Here is a 20,085-nt window from a genome sequence, read left to right as displayed (position 1 = left end):
GTCCATTTATTCGGAAGCTCTTACATTTGTTTGATTTCCACATTTTCTTTTCAGTGTTTTCTTGGAATTTTCATGACCACATAGGCCCCCATATTTGAAGTGTCTATACTAAAGGTCCCTAATGCCTTCTTCCTGGTGGCACTGGGTTAATTTGTAGACCTATGAAATCATAGGATTCTTACTGACAATCCAAGAGACTAGAATTTGAGGAACTTAGATCATGCAAATCAATCCAAGCTCTTAAGGCTGAGCACACGGAGTAAAAATGAAGTTATCCATAGTGATATGGATTGTGTAACCTTTATTATCTCTGAATCCACTGGTCTAAAAATCACACAAATCAGATTAAACAGGAATACCACAGTATGCTTTATTTTGCCAGTATCCATTAGTTCATCAAATTGATATAGCCAAAACTTTAGGTCGCAGCAAACATCAGTTCTTCCAAAGAAACTTAGGTGAAAAACAATCCTTTTGTCCGTGAGTTCCAAGTCCTACTGTGTGATCCACTGTCATACTGACGGAAAAATGAACTCAGTGAGCAAAACTAATTGAATCCTCAAGTTCACAAATCTGGGGCCTTCCCATATTTTATTGTAATTAAAGCAGCTTTTGTTTTAACCCTCCACAAATATTTTGCATTTTAATCTTCATTCTCAAGCAAGAATTAAACACATCTGCTAATTACCTAAGATAATGCCATGATACCTAATGAAAAATTAGTGCTCTTAGCCTCCTACCCAGAAGGTAGGAAACTTTTAAGTGAAGCCTTCATTTTCTATGTATCTGAATTTCCAGTTCCTATACTTAGCAAGGTCACAAGCTGATTTACATAATCTGGCTTCCTAATCATCTCAAAAATATTTACTGAAATTAAGCCACTGTTCTTTACGGTGCCATCATTTTGACCAAATAACAAAGAAGCAACTGTTTTCACAGGAGAACATTTTAAAAGAAAACTTTCTATACCTTGCAAATAGAGGAGAGCTTGAATCTGCAAGTCAGAGCTGGAGAGTTCTAAGGGGATGTAACTGAGCAGTCTAACCCTACGCCATGTTGGAAGAGAAAGATCTTGATGAAATCCCTTCCTTTTTAACCCAATTTTCTAATTCTAGTTATTGGCAAAGAGTTCTGGCATCAGTTAACGGCAACAACACAGTGGCGAGCACTGCACTGGGCTGAGAGGTAGACTGGGACTTAATCCTTGGATTTAATAGCAAACTAACTTTATTTAAGGTTTAGGCTTCATTTTGTAATCCATGGAACACTTCCGAAGCGAAGGCAGATCTTTGGAGACTTCTGTTTTTAGTGAGAGAAAAAACAGCCCAGTAAAATCAGCATCTGCCTTGTACTAATAACAGGTGTGCAAAGTAGCCATTTGGGCCCTAGAGAAATACAGCCCTGCGCTTCCAAATCGAAGGGCAATTCAACAGCCTAGCCAACCAAGTGGCCCTGGGATGAACGGTCTCCAGTACCTTACTCCGGAAGCCAGGCCATGAGAGGTCCCTAACGGGATATAAGTCTCTATCAAGATCAACAAATTTACAGTGTATTCGGAGTCTAGCTTTGGCTAGGCAGCCATCTGACTGATGACACTTCAGGGCCCACTAGCCTCTAGAGTTAGCACTTGCTGCTGCAAGAAAAAAAGAGATCAATACATTAAAAAATGTCAATTAGAACTTATTCATATAGGGAATGGGAGAGTGCAGGAGACCCAGAAAGTATAGAAGTGTTTTGGGGGGGGGGGTTGGTGGAGGATGAATTCACTTTCTGAGTAAGTTAAGGCTCTAAGGGAAAAAAAAAATCTAAATTATAACCCTAAAAAACCATAACCCATCCTATAGCAATACTTTAAAAAAAAAAAAAGCTGAAGATCTTACTTCAGCCTTCAGCATAAATATCAAGTCTGAGATAATCAATATATTCCAAACTCCAGAAGGCAAACAGAAAAAAAAAGACATCCTTATTGAAATAGAGCTGCCGCTAACGGTAATGAAGAAAACAGACGGACTGTTGCTATTAAGCACATACTGTGAAGCCATTTCTTTCTCACTTTTTTTGAACAGAAAAATACTAAGCAGATTTAAATAATCCTGATCAGGAGGTGAGGAAAGGAAGTCTTATTATGAATCAAATTTTATGCTTGCCACCAATGAAAAGGAATTCATGATGTTCTTGAATTTATTTCCCCAAGCAAGTTAAATTCTCTAACAGCTTTGATTTTGTAAACACTGTCAACCAAAGTAGCAAACACAAGTAGCTACAACATATAAAATTATTCTTCAGTAAAAATGCTTTCGTAATTGAATCCAGAGGCTTAAAATCATTATTTACTAAAAAACAAATTCTAAGCTACAATTTTTCTTCTGATAACACTTTAGCAAAGGAAGAAAAAATAGAAAAAAAAAAAGAAGAAATTGGTCCTAATACTTTTTTTTTCTTACGTAAGTGCTACTCATGCCCAGGTTAGCTAGCAATTCACTGAGGTTAGTCAGCAGATCTTAAACAATTGGCTGCACAGAATTTCCTGGCATCTGGCCAATGGAAATGTAACTTCTGAGAGCAAAAAAACAGCACTAGATTTAATTGATTACACAGACTGATAACCAGTACGACTTTTCCTTCTTCCAATCATATAGGAGATAAAGACAACAATTATAAGGAAGCCCAAGGCCACACCCACTGCAACAGGAATAAGAAAGTTGAGGTCAGAGTCAGCAGAACATTCTTCAGCTGTTAGAAAAGAACAGACAGAGAGCAAGGAAATTAGTAAGGCAGGCAATTAAGCAGCAACAAGTAAACAAGCATTTCAAAAGTGAACACAGATAAGTCTTTAACAGCATTACCTCTATGTCCCTATTTTCTCGATATCCACCCAAATATTTCTAAGGAACCAATCCTCCAATATCTCCCATTATTATTACTTCATCTCAGATACCTAATTTCCTCAGTACAAAAAGCAGAAGGGACGAACAAGATCTGTGCTCGCCTAACATGGAAGATTTTATGTTTTGTTGTCTAATGACACTGTGGAAAAGAACCATCATCTACACTTAGCACCCCGCCTGCGCGTTTTCCCACTCCCGTTCTCCCCTGCCACAATTATCATCAACATAGAAATAAGAATTCTGCAGGAGTAATAAAATTTAAGTTAAAATGGACTTAGGATCAAGAAAATGCAGTATAGTTTTTTCCCCCACATGGGCATTAGGTTGCCAGCTTATATGTGATTATTTGTAGCTGAGCAGGGACCTAGAAGAGTAATAGAATCCAACACATCGTAGTCCATTCCAGGACTGCCAGGAAGGCAGTGTGTATGTAGATTTTGAGCTCTGGACTCAGACAGAACCGACTTTGCATCTCGACTACTTCCATAACTAGCTAAAGGACTTTGGTCAAGTTACTGAAACCGGGCTCGTGTTCCTCATCTGTAAAAGGGGGATAATCATGCCTGTACTTAAGGTATTTGAGGACTAAAGACAATTCTATTTCTAAAGCATCTATCACACATCAGGTGGTCAACAGGTGATCTTTCCCTTTTCCTTTCCTGCCATGTCTGTGATGCCATCCAAGGGTTAGGTTTTGAAGTAGCAAACAGAGATCAAAAGCCAATATTCAGTACTTTCAAAAATTACGTAATTGACATCGTGTTAGTTACTGAAAGTAGTTAGTACAGAAGCTCAAAGCCCTCTTCTGATCTCCTAATTTCACGTTTTTTTTTTGTTTTTTGTTTTTTTTTAAAGATTTTGTTTATTTATTTGACAGAGAGATCACAAGCAGGCAGAGCTAATTTCACGTTTAAACTGGTTTTACTAGTGAGTGACTAGATTTCCTTGGGATAATTGCTATCAAAATGCTAATATGGTGTTGCTGCCCACCAGATATGTAACCTCCATGAAGTCACTCCCTTTCCTGTGAAATTACAGGGTCAGAGTCAATCATCTTTAACGCCCTTTCCAGTATAAGCCTAATGCGATGCACAAGATGTGGTATTTGGTGTGATTTATGACTGAGTGATAACTTGTGCTTTTTCCTCTAATTTTATCTTTTGTTCCTCTTGCACGTTTGTCATTAATTAAAAACACAACACAAAACAAAAAAGAGTTGCTAAGGTTCCAAGTACATGAATTTCAGGAAAAACCATAGCCCTTATGGGAAGGATTCACCGTATTTCACGGAAAGCCTTCAGAGAAAGACAGCTAGCTGGGTACCGAGATACTGTAATCAGTGGGTTACAGAAATTCTGAACAAGCCAATATATACACAGAAGGAATTAATAAAATAATCACTTCAATGTGAATGTCTGCTCCAATCCATTGATTAAGCTTCCTTCTTATTTGTCTATACATTCAGTATCTGAGCAGCCCTCATGGCAAGGAGGGCGCTTCCATAGAGGCTGATTATCTAGCTCATTTTCATGCCAACAGCTTTCCTCCACCCCCCATCTATGCTCTGCCCCACGGGGGCCTTCATGAAGAAGCAAGAGCCTAGTTGCTATGCTTCACTGCCTCCCTTCTGAGATTGCTGTTAGCTTACATTTCATAAGTAGCAGTCTGATGGCAACACTAAATAGATTTTAATGCTCTAGAGATCAACAAGATGAGGTAGAGAAACACAACACAATCTGTCCTAATTAGTTCATAGAATATTTCTATCTTTCAATGCTAATCAGGCATCCAAAGAAGAGAAAAACACAAGGGGGAAAAAAGGCCAGTGGTTACATGTGCTTGCATCTTCTCAGTCTCTACTGCTGAAAAAGAAACAATTTTTCTAAAACTCTAGTTCTGAAGCCAGCTCAAGTTCTGCTGTGGCCCCTTGGGGCTGTTTTTTACCTAGGGAAAAAAAAATCACAAGCCTGAGATAGGGACTCCATCCTTAAATTGAACTCAAAGAAAACAGAAGTCATATAACCTAAAAAATGTTGATGGTCCTGAGGACGTTCAACTGAAAACCAAGTTTGAGCATATCTGATGGGCACTTATGTCACATCGACATTTATTTAATGGACTATACACAAAAGTACTGTGGTGAGCTTAAATCAGGATAGTTCTCATACATTAAAACAGAACACCGGTGGTGAAACAGTATTTATTAATTCCATTGAGAGACAACTGCATATTTTATTCTTATAATGGCCATGTTTATAAATTTAAGGCATCTTAGGATCAAAATCTGGCTGAGGCCTCTTAGGATAGACCTTAACACATTGCACACCGATGTGTTTTTAACCAGTTCGTCTTCAGGACCAGTAAATATAGTATTTAATTTTCAGCTGAGAAAAGAGAACAGTCTATTCATAGAGACGTCTCTCAAAATGCTGGGACTGATTTCAGAATTACAATTTCAACATTATCAATCTTAAAGAGCAACGTGTTTCAAGATGGAGAGGCAAGAAAATCTCATGCGCGTGTATTTTTATGTCATCGATCAGACTGCAGGTTCTAAAATTGCTCATATCCAGCGTGATGGCGCTTCAGACCAATAAAGTAAGCCAGCAACACTAGAATAAGTACTCCTGCCAACGCTGCTCCCACCGCAATGGGCACAAGGAAGCTGTCGTCATCTGCACTGCAGTCTTGAGCTAGACGTGGAGAAAGGACAATTGAGAACAGGAACAATGGCACAATTTCAAAGCCACAAATGTTACGTTAACACACAGCCTTGCCTTTGACATCACGGTCATCAGGCTTTGGCCTTCCTTACCAGCGAATGAAAGGTTCCACGAAAGTGATCCTCCAAGGAACCAAATTATACATTTTTAGGTACCCCGCTCCCCACCCCCCGCAAAACACAATCATTTGGGATGAAAGACAGATTTTCAATTGATCACCGACTTCCCAGATTCCTAAAACAAAAGATAATGGGTAAATATAATGAATCTTCCCTTGATGATCGCCTGTAGGCTCTCAGGGGGCAAACTGCTGATCACGTAGCAGCAGCACAGCGCCCAGAACACCGCTGATTGTGAGGTATTCATGAAATGAACCGAAGGAAACGGAACAACACCAAGCGGACATGCGAACTCCACGCCCCGCACTCGAGGGTGCTTCAGTGGAGAAAGGGCTAAGCCGGCGTGGCTGGCATGACCGCTTGCGTCCAGCATGAGTCAGACAAGAGAAGCAGTGGTTATAGTCTTGGAAAGGTGCTGTCACAGGGTCAGGCAAGGCGCAAAGTGTCACGGAAGCATTTCGGAGAGACACTCGACTCAGCCTTGTTACACAAGACATACTTTGAGAGGGGACACTGGAGCTGAGCTGTTGAGGATGAGTAGGAATTCACCACCCAGGTAATGGGGGAAGCGTGTTCCAGGGACAGGAAACAGCACAGACAAAACGAGCTGGAGGGGAAATGCAGGCAGAGCTGGCAGAGCTGGCAGAGCTGGGACGGACCAAGGGGTACTCGTGGCTGGAAGAGCCAGGAAGAGGGTACTAGGACCAGCTCACAAAGGCACTGTAGGCTCTACGTATGTCCGCCTTATGCTGATGGGAGGAGTAAAGAGTACAGTGGGATTTCAGGCAGGGCGGAAGTCATTCCAACAGGAGACTGGAAAGGAGGCGGCGCCTCTACTGCTAGAGGCCAGAAGACCAAGAATTCTGTCCTGACCTGAGTGACCTGGGTGAACCAAGCGCAGATGCAGAAAGGGACAGCCTAGATGCAATAAGAAGGCAGAACGGACCAGGTGGGTGTTGGAGGAGTGGTGCGAGGGGATACGATGGCTTCCAATTCCCCACTTGGGTGACTGCGTAGATACCGGTGCCGTTCATCCCAATAGGGAGTACGGGAGGGAGAATGTATGTGTTCAGTTTTGTCGGTAGTTATTTGTGTGAGGGAAGGGTCAGGAGGGATAAGTGCAAGAGGGAGATGTTCAGTTTTGGACCTTCTGGGCCTCAGATGCCTGTGTCCCGACCGGGTGGCAGTGAAAAAATGATGAACCTGAGTGGTCATAAAAACCAGGGACACGTGTGTTTCTCAGCAAGGGCAAACAGAATCTAAAAAGGCTCAGAGACACAAGCCTCGGGGACACTCCTACTTGAGGAATAAAGGAGCAAGAAAAAGAAAAAGGCAAGTAGACAATGGTGCCACAGAAGCCAAGGAAGGGAGTTTCGATTAGTACGGGGGAAGAGCGAAAGCTATTAGAGAGGCCACGGGGTCTGGCGAAATGGAGGGTACTGGCTGTGAGGCAGATCGCTGCTGGTTTAGGAGCAAATGGGAAGCGATCGTTTAGGAGACCAAGAACTTGGGTTGGGGAACATCCAGTGGTCATCCCGAGAAGTTTAGAAGAGAGGGCACGAGGGAGTCAGAAGGTGAACCACAGGGTCTAGAAAGTGTATCTTCAGGGTGGAAGACTCAGATGCGCTTGTAGAATGAGGGCAAGAGCCACAAACAACTGACCGAAGCCAACAGTAAGAGGTCTCCCGGGAGGTAGGTGAAATGGGATCCCAGAAGCAAAGGCAGGGAGAGTGGAGAGGAGGAAGGGGTGGCGCCTGTAGACGGGAGGCAGCTGGGATGTTGAACCCCCACTTCTGATTCCCACGTCCTTGCCTCTTATTGCCCTAGTTCTCCTCCGAGCTCACAATCTACCAGGGGTGGATAAATCAGATAATCATGCTTATTAGAACTGTGTCAAAGAAAGAATGAATAGGCTGCCAGGCAATTCTGATTGTGCCCGCATTTAAGAAATGTGCCAGGCTTTTGCTAGCCTCTGCGTAATAACTGGGAACAAGATGCAATCCTGGAGTTTATGGACTTTATGATATCAGCTTTGGCTGCCAGCTCAGTGAGCTTTTTTACTTGCTTCTTGTTCTGTTAGAAATCCAGATAGCGGAGACTGCTAGATGTGACTTGGTATTAAGAGCACCCAGTTAGCGGACTCCTCCCCTTCAATTTCCCAAATTACCACCCACCACATAAACCGTTAGGTGACATGAACCATAAAGTATTATGCCTTGGATTTAATGTAACTTGGTTTTTAAAAAATTCATTAGTAGATTAATTTCTTATTCTGGCAACAGATTCACAGTCCTCCTTTTCCCAAATTGGGTTTTTGACCTAGTACTGAAACAACTTTCATAAATACTGCCAATAAGGCTTTCATGTAAGACAAATATTCCCAGAGTAGATCAAAAAGGCAATTCCACTAATACAAAGATCTTTCTAGATGCTGTCACTTACTTAAAATGCTCTCAATTAGTATGTGAAGTATTAATTTATAATAACTATTGATTTTATGAATTCAACCTTTAAAAATTCTTTAGGTAATGGAAAGACACTTTGGAAAACAGTAATTTTAATAGGATCACATCCTGAGGAAAAGAAAATCTCATTCTTTAAGTCATTTCCACCTGATTTGCATAATGTACACTGGAAACCAAACTGAAAGTATTGGGGGGGGGGGAAACAGTGTATTTGTGGAAGAACTTAATGATTAATTGCAGAAGCAGTGAAGATTTTTAAAGATAAAAGTTTTGTGGCCATTGAAATGTCAATGTAAAGTTTCATGAAGATTAAAAATACTGTTAATCCTCATTTTTCTGTTAGCTCAGAAATTTTTCAGATACAATTTTCAGTGTGAGTTGGAAAGCTGAGATACACATTTGTAATAAAATATAAAACAAATTCATCTTTTTGCCAACTGTATCAAAATTTCTATTTGGAAGAATCAGCATTAAGAATCATATTCTTGGGGTGCTTGGGTGGCTCAGTGGGTTAAGCCTCTGCCTTCAGCTCTATCAAATAAATAAATAAAATCTTAAAAAAAATGAGTCATATTCTTATGTGACATCTTATTATATACCTTTTAGATCTACAGTCAAACTGAAGTATAGGACATGAATCTGAAGATACTTGAAGCTACTCAGTATGACCCAAACATGTCTTTTACTAGTTTTAAAAACAAAATATGGTAATTATTGATGCAGAAAGTTAATTACCAGAGTAAAGGAGATGGGTGGGAGAGAGATGAGCCCAAGACAGTGTAACCTTATCTACTTAAAGAAATGGGGATGAAATGCTATCATCTTAAAAATATTTTGAGTCTTACAAGAATTCTTCCTGAAACATGCAAGAAACTTCAGATGGCACATGTACACTGTACATAAAGTATGTTCTTGATTTTAACTAGTAGCTTATCAGATTCCTTCTGAAAATCCTCAAATCTTCATTGTAATGGAAACTATCACTCACAGAAATTAAGAGGAACAGGATTATAAAGACCTCAGTGGGCCCCCAGATGAAGAAACTGAGACCCCAGAAGTTAAGCTGCTTGGCCAAAGTCACGTGGCGGCCAGTTGTAGAGCTGGGAGGATTAACTGGCAGTCAGGGAGCTTAAGTGGGGAGGCCAAAGGAAAGTTACTAGCCAGGCTGCCAAGTTTTTGTGTGTGGGAAGCTATGGGAAACTTGGAAGGTTCAAGTTGTTTTAGGGTGATCTGACAGTGACTGCACACAATCCTATTTTGGTTTAGATCAACAGCCGAGTCGGTATGGCAGCAATGCGCACCTACTGGGGATCAGCCTCAACTGAGAGGGGCTGAGGAAAAGTGAACGAAGAGATACTCTCAAGCTTTTCCTATGAAATACATATTCTAGATCACTGGTTTTCTGATCTACATACCAGATCCCACCAGGGAGCTTACGCAACCCCCCCCCAAACACGTGCACATCCGTGCTCACACACGCAGGTACATGCTTGTACACACACACATGCCCAGACCTGCTAAGTGAAATTCTCTAGGAATGGAGCCCGGCATGTGCCTTTTTCTAGCAAGCTTCCCAGGTGATTCTTATTCTAGCCAGCCCAGCATCAGTATAGACCTATCTATGCATAGGACCATTTTTCTAGATGGTAACACACAAAATATTCTGGAAATAATTTAGTTCCACTTCTAAGCTTTTCTAAAATTCTCCCTTTTGGAAGAAATTGTCATTATGTAGCATACAAAATTTTTACTTTAACCAACAGGAAAAAATGTGAGCAAATATCCTTAAGAAATAAAAGAATCTTTATTGTTTGTTTTAGAAGCAATATGTTAAGCAAATGGACAGGCAAATATCTAAAAAGAAACACTATACATCGACTAGTGGTTTAAACATTTGAAGAAAAAAAAAACCATGGAAAGTATTTACATGGACCAGTTTCTTTATACAAATGCTAAAACATGAAAAACACCCAGAACCAGATAGCAATGTTAGACCATCAAGGTATAAACCCAGTAAAATGAATAAAACTACAAAAGGTACAAAGAACATGTGGCTACAGGAAATAATAGTGTGAATAAGAGTATATAAACTGGCCCATGTAAAATATAAAAATACTCAATGAAGTCAGAGTTTCTATAAACAGTGCTAATTAGAGGTATTTTAATATGAATTAAGTATATAATCTAAATGTAAAACCTTTAAGAAACATGAACAGCATTAAGCTAGTCCCACCTGCTTGTGCTTCCAATTTTTATTTTCCAAAAAAAAAAAAAAAAAAAAGGCTGCTCTGTTTCGACTCATGAGAAGTATCTAACGTTTATATTCTTCTAAGCATTACCCATTCATATAAGGTTAACAATCCTACACTAGAGCATTATTTAAGTAAAAAATAAGTTTTAAAAATCAGATTTATATTTAGTCCTCAAAAGGTGCCTTAAGCTGGCAATGCAGCTCAATGTAGCTGTAGGGGAGGGGCTGGTCAGGAATCAGATTCCGAGCCAGTAAGAGTTTCAGGCTACTCTAAGCAGAGAGCAAATTTAAGTGGAAGAAAATTTTTACCGCTCCAATATAACTTGAAAGATACTTACGGACATACACATGCTAGCATGCAATTGTGGTGTGTAGAGCTAAACTACCAAATTAATTCAGCATCAGTAATTGTTTGAAACCCAAATGTCCCATTTTCTAGTGAATATGGGGGCACATCATCTCCCCCCTAAAACACAAGCACCTTCCACATAGGGGTGCATATTAACAACTCTTTAATATTTACTTAGCCATTCCAACACCAAAAAAAAAAAAAAAAAAGATCTCCTGGAAGCAGCGTGAAATCCTTTATGTGTTAACTATCAAGCTGAAATGTTTTGCTTTCTCATATAAACATTAGGTAGTGCACAGTAAATGGACAACTGGTGCATCTCCCAGGGCACAAAACCGATCACAAAGTACATGAATGAATAATGATTCTACCATAATGAACAATAATAATGCTAAGTTTTGATTAGCACAGAACCATTTAACGGTGAAAGCCAATTTAGTAAATGCTGTGAGTGTCCATGCAAGCTGGAAACAAGGAACAACTTTTTAATGGGGTAAGAGAAGACCAAGACTTTTGGGTTAGGTGCAAGTTACTTGCTAAGTAGAAGTGCGCTTCTTTAGCAGAGTTCTAGGACATCCTGGCATTTCTTCTTTAAGAAAGAGAAAAGGAAAAGAAAGGAAAGGAAAGAAAAAGAAAAAAAGAATACAACATCCTACCACTAGCAAAGATACTGCAAAGCTGAAGAGAAACTACATTCATTTTAGCAGGGTACCTTAAGGCCAATTTACAGGTACGAAGGACTAATGCCCCAAATTGGCACGGCCTAGCAATTATCTCTAAAGCACCTAGAAAACAGACTGAAATGCCCAGTTCAAGTCTTGTGTCTTGCCATTTAAAAGACGGAAAATTCCAGGTTTTTTTTAAAGGATTAAACAAGATTAACACCTATTCCAAAATGTATACAGCTTTTGTACCTTTTGTCATTACAGCCACATTAAATACAAGTATATTCCAAAGGCATTAGAAAAGCATTCGTTGCTGAGAACATAATACCAGACTCTATGCAAATCTACTGCCGTAACTCTCATAGGTCAATTATGCAGCAATGCCAAAGTCGCTAAGTTCACCTGCAAACAGAATCACAAAAAAATACAAAAGGAGCAAGTACAAATCCACTGTAGGGTGCACAGTCTCAATTTGGACTACATGCAGGGGGAAAAAGAATCGCTTTTTGAAAACTGTTTTTCCTCAACTGTTTGCTTCTAGTCAGAATACATAAAGTGAAAACACTGAAATCCTAACTCAAGACAACAGAATGGAGTCAATCATCCAGGTGACTTTACACATGCGTTTTCCCATAGAAATTAACGTTTTTAAACTCCGTGGTTGAGGAAACCAAAATCAGGGGACTAATTTGTAGTTGATATTTTCATGGTGTTTTTATTTATTAAAAGTCTGAAATCCCCCACACCACCCATTCTAAAATGAGAACTGCAGCTAAATATACCTGAAATTGAACAGTACTGCACGTTGGAACTTGTACTTGCTTTATTATTTTATAACAGAGATCACATGGATTAGTATTACAGAGTCTGATATCCGGCATAGCTTTTTCTTCTGCCAATTAGGTAAGCAATCACTATAACGATAATCAAGCCTGAAAGACCAGCACCAACTATAATTGGTATTAGAATGGTGTCATCGTCCAGCGAACACTCCTGGGCTGTAGGTGAGAAAAAGTGTGTAACAAATAATGAGTATAATAAAAAAATGAATGTCCAAAAGTAAAAGATGTTGATTCAAAAGTCAGAAATGCTCTTACAAAATCAACTTTAAGGAACTAAGACCAGTATATTTCAATGATAAAGCTACAAGAAAGTATGGATTGCTCTAGAATTAAAATCCTAAACTTATTTGTCTTTTCTTTTGTGTATGTATATTCATATATATGAATACACACATACTCATTTATATCCAGGAGTAAATACATATGTATGTGTATGTATTTCATATTCTAAGTCCCTTCCAGAATAAAGGAGTGAAGAGGGGCATCAGGGTGGCTTAGTCCATTAAAGCATCTGACTCTTGGTTTTGGCTCAGGTCATGATCTCAGGGTCCTGAGATCCAGCCCTGCATCAGGCTTCGAGCTCAGCAGAGTCTGCTTGAGATTCTCTCCCTCTCCCTCCACCCCTCGCCCAGCTTACGTGCACGCTCTCTCTCTCAAATAGATAAATACATATAATTTTTTTAATCTTTTTTAAAGAAAAGATTGTATTTTTTTTATTTAAGAGAGACCAAGATAGCAACAGAGAGGACAAGTTGCAGATGAGAGGGAGAAGCAGGCTCCCAGCTGCACAGGGAACCCAGTCTGGGGCTCTATCCCGAGATCATGACCTGAGCTCAAAGCAGACATTTAACCGACTGAGCCATCCAGCCACCCCAATAAATAAATAAAAACTTTTTTTAAAAAAAGAAAAGAAATGAGGATAGCTAATTCTAACCCATCTCTATATAGTCAGATTAGCCTCTTAGTGCTAGAGTGAACGTCTTTTGGGAAACTGAGAACAGATCAGAAAGGTTTCATCAGGGGATTAGAACCACGCTGACTCTGGAATCTTTCAGAGCAGAGAGCAAACTATAGACTGGAGGCCCTATCTGGCCCAAGAGCTAAAAATGGCTTTTCTCCATTTTTATTTAAATGGCCAAAAAAACCCCAAAAAAACAAAAGAAGAAATTCTGTGATACATGAGTATTATATGAAATTCAAATCTCAGCAGCCATAAATAAAGTTCTATTGGAACCCAGCCACACTCATTTATTTATTGCCTGTTTATGGCTGTTTTCGTGCTACAACAGGAGAGCTGAATGAATAGTGGTGACAGAGCTCTTATGGTCTGCAAACCTGAAACGCTTCCTGTCCATGACTTACAAATGAACTCTGTGCACCCCCGACCTAGAGTGTATGATCTTAGTGGCTACAGAAGTCAAGAAACGGGGACCTCTTACTGATCTGCGTTGTGTTTACTACATTTATTAACCTGGCCAGAGCTGGCAACCCATGGGGGCTAGCTTTTCTATTTCCAGAGAGTCGTCTGATCCAGTAAAATCCATTCAACGCTCTTTGACCTGATTACAAGTCTACTTCCTCCTTCTGCACAGGCAAGTGTCAGCAGTGTGTCTTATCTACAGGTACCCAGGGTCGGGAACCTAGCTCTGCGAACACATTACACGTTCATTACCGCTATCGAATGCTGCGTATTCCTTTGGGTACCATTTTTAATTTGACATACATAAAAACCAAGGTTTCAAATTCGAGAAAAGAACACAGCTCATCGCTATTACGGCTGACTAGATAAACAGACTCGAGCTGGTATCACGCTGCAAATGATTTTCAATTCTAAACACTAATCTGGACCTAAAATTAGGGTAATAACGGAGGGGAGCTAGATAAAGACTCAAAAATAAAACTATGAAAAGGATTAAAATAATTGTAGTACATAAGCAAAACCGACACGAGGGAAAATGAATTCTTGAGAAAAATTTCTAAGTGTGATTAACCTCTCTCGTCACGAGAATGGTAGGATGAAGATCCCAACTTACCCGGGCCTAACCAGGTCAGGCTGGGGACCCAGAGCCACTGCAAAGGTGGCCACGTGGCTCACGGCAGCACACAACTGCCACACTGCCTTCTAAACCATAGAATTAATTATTAAAAAGGAGGTGGATGGTTTGAAAAGCTCTGCTCAGCAGAGCTGTGATCCACAAAGCCCCAATTTTAAGTAAGCAGTTTAAAAGGACAAGTCAATTAAGGAATTTTACGGACTTTTTTTTTTTTGCCTACGTGCAAATTTTAATCTGGTAACGGCAAATGCATCTTTCATATTCATATAAACACACTACCATGAGCCCTCCACAGAAGGTTTCATTAAAAATCTAATAGATACCACCATGAGCCCTGAGCAGATCTTCCAAAACGCCTCATGCACACTGGTGTTATGCTTTTAAAATGCTCCAAGTCACGTGGGATGGCCAAAACACTGTCCATGATATTTGAGGCTTTGCCTAACCGTCACCTTCTGTCTTAACAAAGTAAGACCAGACTGCTTTTATTTGTGTATGAGAATATTTCCAATGAGAAGAGGGCCCCCAGAAAACAGATCCCGGATGCTCAAAGTTGCCATCCTTCCTACAAACTAAAACCCAGAAGGGAGTGTCTATGAAGTGACGCTCACTGAAAGCTTCCATTGGTTTTAAGAACTTGGTTGCAAATGGGTTTCCAATTCCCACACACAAAAAATCCACTTTGAGCAAAATGATGGGCCATATACGGAGTTCACAGAACTCGCTCAGAGCCACGTGAATGCTCCAACAGAGTCACAAGAGATGAATTCGTATTTCTCTATTTCAGTGCTTAAATTTCCATAAGTCAAAGGAAAAGCCACCTATTAGTCAACATAAGAACATAAATTATTGATAAAACTTGCCAGCTCTTACCTGTAGAGTATTTTCCTTCCATCACATTGAAAGGCTGAACCCTTAGATCAAAGGTATTTATCTGAAATGCTCCAGACACTGAAACGGTCTGCTCTTTGTTGCACATATAAGAACTTCCCAGGGGGGCATCCCAGTAGCTCAGATTGTTATTTGCGATGCTGAAAACTTGAAAGAAAACAAACATGTTAGGAGCTTTTTTTTTTTTAAAGTAGGTTCTACACCTAACATGGGGCTTGAACTCTCGTCCAAGATCAAGAGTCGCACATTCTACCCACTGAGCCAGCCAGGCGCCCGTTTGTAACTTCTTATTCTACCAACAGAAGAAATGGGACAGTCCTCAGAATTTTTCAGTGAATATGGGAATTTTTCAGTGAAGTGACCCTGGGGTACAGGGTCTACCAAAAAAAAAAAAAAAAAGGCGATTCTTAGGATCACTAGGTTTCCTATCTTTCTATAGCTGTTCCTGTGGTCTAAAAATCAGTCATCCTTAACTATTATCCACCCTATTTGAAAACAAGGGGTACTGAAAAGATAAAACACTGTAGTTCTCAGTTACTGATTTTCAGTTGTGGTCAAGGGACCATTTTCACACAAATTCTTCTGTTCCATGAAATAAAAGGCACTATTTGGTAACAAAATAACTACGGTTTCTATGTCTTCAGTGTAATTCACTCTTCCCCAAGGCCAATGCTTTGCTTACCAGAGCCATTAAGCAAGTACACACTGACATTCACTTCCTTCAGATAGAATCGGTTTTCATTTTTCTGTTAGAAAAAGAGCGTCCAGTTAATCAACACATCCCAACCGTCTACAGGTACAGTTAATATCTACAGATGAAAAGCAACCTAATACTATTACCCAGAAGATAAAACCAAGGATTAGACCCCGGACCAAAAGAACGAACTGCAGCTAAGCAAAATTAACAGAATCCCTTTCTCCTCCGTGTTCTGTCTCCAATTTTCGGACCAAGGATGTAGTCATGTGGTTCTTCGATACTCAAAAATTCGTTCCCTCATTTTATTCCTCCTGTCACTTGCTAAGCCCCCACCCCCTCTAGCCTGGATCCTGACAGTCTCTTAACTGGGCTCCCTCCCTGCCTTACAGCCTCTCCAGCTGGGAGCTTTCCTTGCCACTATTATCTCGGTGAAGCACGCATCTAATTATGTCAGTGCTTAGCATGTACAAGGCAACATATCTAAGTGCTCCAGGGAGCTAGCCAAATGATCCAGGCTTGGATCCTGCCCCCACCGTGTTTGCAATCTGCCAGGGAAGATAAGATAAATACATAAAGAAATAACCATATTGCAAAAAAGACAGCAATCAATTATAAAAATTAAAAGGAGAGAGATGACTTCCATGTAGGGGAGAAGCAAAGCGATGCGAGCTTAGGGCTGCGTCACTTGAACTCTGCCAAGTCAGGGAATGAGCAGGAAAGGGTATTCTGGAAGGCAAGAGCATGAGTAAAAAGTATCCAGAAAATAAGCACTATCACAAGTACACCAGCATTTGAAAATTTAGTGCCAAGCGATGTTCCTAAAACTTTACATGTAAGGTGCCTGGGCAGCTCAGTCAGTTAAGCCTTTGTCTTCAGCTCGGGTCATGATCCCAGGGTCCTGGAACTGAGCCCTGCATCAGGCTCTCCACTCACTGGGGAGCCTGCTTCTCTCTCTCCCTCTGCCTGCCTCTCTGTCAAATAAATAAATAAAATCTTCAAAACATTTTTTTGAAGATTTTATTTATTTGACAGAGAGAGAGACAGATCACAAGTAGGCAGGCAGGCAGAGAGAGAGGGGGAAGCAGGCTCCCCACTGAGCAGAGAGCCCGATGTGGGGCTCGATCCCAGGACCCTGAGACCATGGCCTGAGCCAAAGGCAGAGGCTTAACCCACTGAGCCATCCAGGCGCCCCATAAACAAATAAAATCTTTTTAAAAATTTTACATGCAAGGTATCACTGAATAATTGTAACATGTTAAGTGATTTTCCCTAAGACTATATGGTCAGTGGTCAGCGAGGTGGGATTTGAACCCCGGAAGCCTGGCTGCAGAGCTGAAGCACTGGTTGCTACTGTGCTCTCCTACCTCACAGAACACGGCAAGGGAAGCATGGGCTTCCTAAGTGAAGGGAAAGGAGGAGACATAAAGTCAGACATGCAAGATCCGCCGTGCGGCGGGGGCGGGGGGGCAGCTTGGGGAGAGAGATTTGAAATAACCTGCCGTGGAGTTTAGAGGTTATCTTGTCGGTAAAACAGAACCGCTGAAGCTTTCTGAGGACGAGGGAAGATTAAACGAATGCAGAAGAACACTGAGGGAGGAGAGGAAGAGGACAGACTAGTTGGGAGGCTGGGAGGTAAGAGGTCACGCAGGCTGGACTCAGAGCAGAGGCAGTGGGGAACAAAAACGGAAGGGACAGATGCAGAGAAATGTCAGGAGGAGGCACAAAGGAGGACTTGACCACCTCATTACACCTTTCCTCGCCTGAGGCTATGCCTCGGCTTGGCATTCAAGGCTCCTTGCAATTTGTCCCAACTACTTTCCCATACCTGTCTTTCCCTGATTATGTCATGTGCCTCATTCACCAAGGTGGTCTTGATTGCATTCCTTTTTCCAGAAATAATCTGTACTTTTCTGCTTCCTCCCCTTATCCCCACGTGTACAAACCTATCCTTGAAGGTCCAGCTCAAATGTCATCTCTTCCATTAAACCTTCCTAACTCTCCTCCACCCAGAATTAACCACTGCCTCCTCTAGGCTCCCACAGACTTTGTCTTTTCTTCTGGTCTATCATTCATCCAACTGGAATGCACCTTCCACCGATCTCTAATTGCCCACAGAATCCAGTTCTGAAGTCTCAGCATAGCATTCCAGTTCTTCCACAAAAATGGTCATTATTTGTACATTCCTATCTTTACCACTGAACTGTGAGATCTTTCTTCTTTGAATCCCCCGCCATGGCATCTAGCACTCAACACACTCAAACTCAAGAAATTTTCCTTAGAAGCGCCTATCATAACAGGGTTGAAGATGGGCCCCAGTGAGGTCTGGTGACATTACAGGTGTTTCTTCATTTTTTGAAGTGCCTATGGCATGGTTAAAATGCCACCATTTTGGTTTATTTCATTTTTTTAAAAGATTTATTTATTTGAGAGATATAAACAGAGACAGCAAGAGAGAGCAGGAGCGGGGAGCCTGATGTAGGGCTCGAGCCCAGGACCCTGGGATCATGGCCTGAGCCAAAGGCAGAAAAGGCAGACGCTTAACCCACTGAGCCTCCCAGGTGCCCCAAAATGTCACTGTTTTGAACTGTAATCAAAATAATCTGTTGGGGGCACTTGGGTGGCTCAGTGGGTTAAGCCTCTGTCTTTGGCTCAGGTCATGATCCCAGGGTTCTGGGATCAAGCCCCACATCACATCAGGCTCCCTGTTCAGTGGGGAACCTACTTCTCCCTCTCCCTCTGCCACTCCCCCTGCTTGTGCTCTCTCATCAAATTTTTTAAAAAAACAAACTTTAAAAAAAAATAAAATAAAATAGTCTGTTGGGAAAATTAAATATTATAATTATTAAATATTTCCCCACAACAGTCAGAAGAAACCATGCTCCTTTTAGGACCCGACCACAGCTAGAAAAATCAAACTCAATCACTCCAAAGGGAAGGAACCTAAAACACTACTACTACTTTCTTCATTCTTATAGTATAATCTCTATGAGGTAACTTTAAAAGAGAACACGTCCAGGGAGGCCTGCTCTTACCTCATCGAAAAGGACGAGCCTGACCAGACATTTTTAATACTAATCCTCTGGTCCTATGTGTACTGTAACAGAGGCAAGCTTTCAATGCTGGTAAAGGGAAGATCCTTATAAACCTTTCTAAACTGTAATTGCCTGATACAATCCTCAATCACTCCACATATATTCTAGAGAGAAAGGGGCTTCAGACTAAAGATACTAAGTTCGGACTTGAAACAAACTCCACACACCTAATTTTTTTATGTATCAGATGTTGAGAGTGTTTCTCCATCCTAGAAAATATAACCTGATTTGAAAGCAGAACTGTTTTTTAATCTACCTATACAGTAACTCTCAGTTTGAGAATTGCTGACAGCTTAACGTTTTCCCTGATGGCTGTCCCCTTTCCCATTCCCATTTGCTAAAACACGTGTGTACACACACACACACACACCCTCAAAAATTATGAGGGTAATAGCTGCTTCTGAGAAGGGAGAAATAAAAGTCCTCAATGATGAATTTATGCTTGCAAAAAGTACAAAACATAGGCTTAACCTGGAACCTTCTCTTTAGGGTTCAGCCCTTCATGCAAGCATGAACAACAAAAACCCAAATGCTACCATTATACACTACGTTGATTTAATGAATTTATGCATGGTAAGTACTTACACAGAGCCTTGTGGGTGGCAAGTACCCAATGAACGTTAACTATTATTATTCCTGATACTATGACAAACAGTATAGCTTCCAAAAAGCCTAAAATATTCGAGTAAACAAACATGAATTTTCTAACCAATAACAGAGAAACATGTGAGGGAAATTACTTTTTATCTTTTATAACATGTAATATATAAATATATACACTTTATTATTAAGTATTTCTATAGCGGATAGATTAGAGATGATTTTTTTTTTATGTGGGTTAATTCTTGCTCCTACCCTCAAGTCTACATAAGGGCAGAACAGTCGCTTCTGGTGAACATGAAGCTAAGAATCCAGCCCACAGACCCCCGAGGTGACTGAGGGATTAAGAGGGACTTTATCATGAAGCAGTGCTGAAATGGAAAACAGGGCTAAATCCCCTGCTACACACACACAGCTATTTAGACTTTCAGATGTGTTTCTAAGAAAAC

General features: G+C 40.7%; 1 protein-coding gene across 3 annotated transcripts in view; it reads right to left on the bottom strand.

The window, feature by feature from the left end:
• Positions 1–1,747: 1,747 nt before the first annotated feature.
• The window catches only part of LAMP2 (lysosomal associated membrane protein 2), a 37,788-nt gene continuing 19,450 nt past the window's right edge, over positions 1,748–20,085 (bottom strand). Inside the window, exons 7-9 of one of the 3 annotated variants that reach the window (XM_047715350.1) lie at positions 15,930–15,993; positions 15,230–15,394; positions 1,748–2,733 (exon numbers count right to left, since the gene is read on the bottom strand). In XM_047715350.1, the coding sequence (XP_047571306.1) occupies positions 2,591–2,733; positions 15,230–15,394; positions 15,930–15,993 (372 nt within the window). In that variant the 3' untranslated portion in view covers positions 1,748–2,590. Of the gene's footprint in view, positions 2,734–5,073; positions 5,582–10,459; positions 12,459–15,229; positions 15,395–15,929; positions 15,994–20,085 lie in introns of those variants that run through there. The other 2 variants (XM_047715352.1, XM_047715351.1) reach the window with 2 other exon arrangements.

The sequence above is a fragment of the Lutra lutra genome, chromosome X, assembly GCF_902655055.1.
Source record: "Lutra lutra chromosome X, mLutLut1.2, whole genome shotgun sequence".
In the NCBI taxonomy this organism is placed as follows: Eukaryota; Metazoa; Chordata; class Mammalia; order Carnivora; family Mustelidae; genus Lutra; species Lutra lutra.
This window is presented reverse-complemented; position numbering and strand designations above follow the sequence as displayed.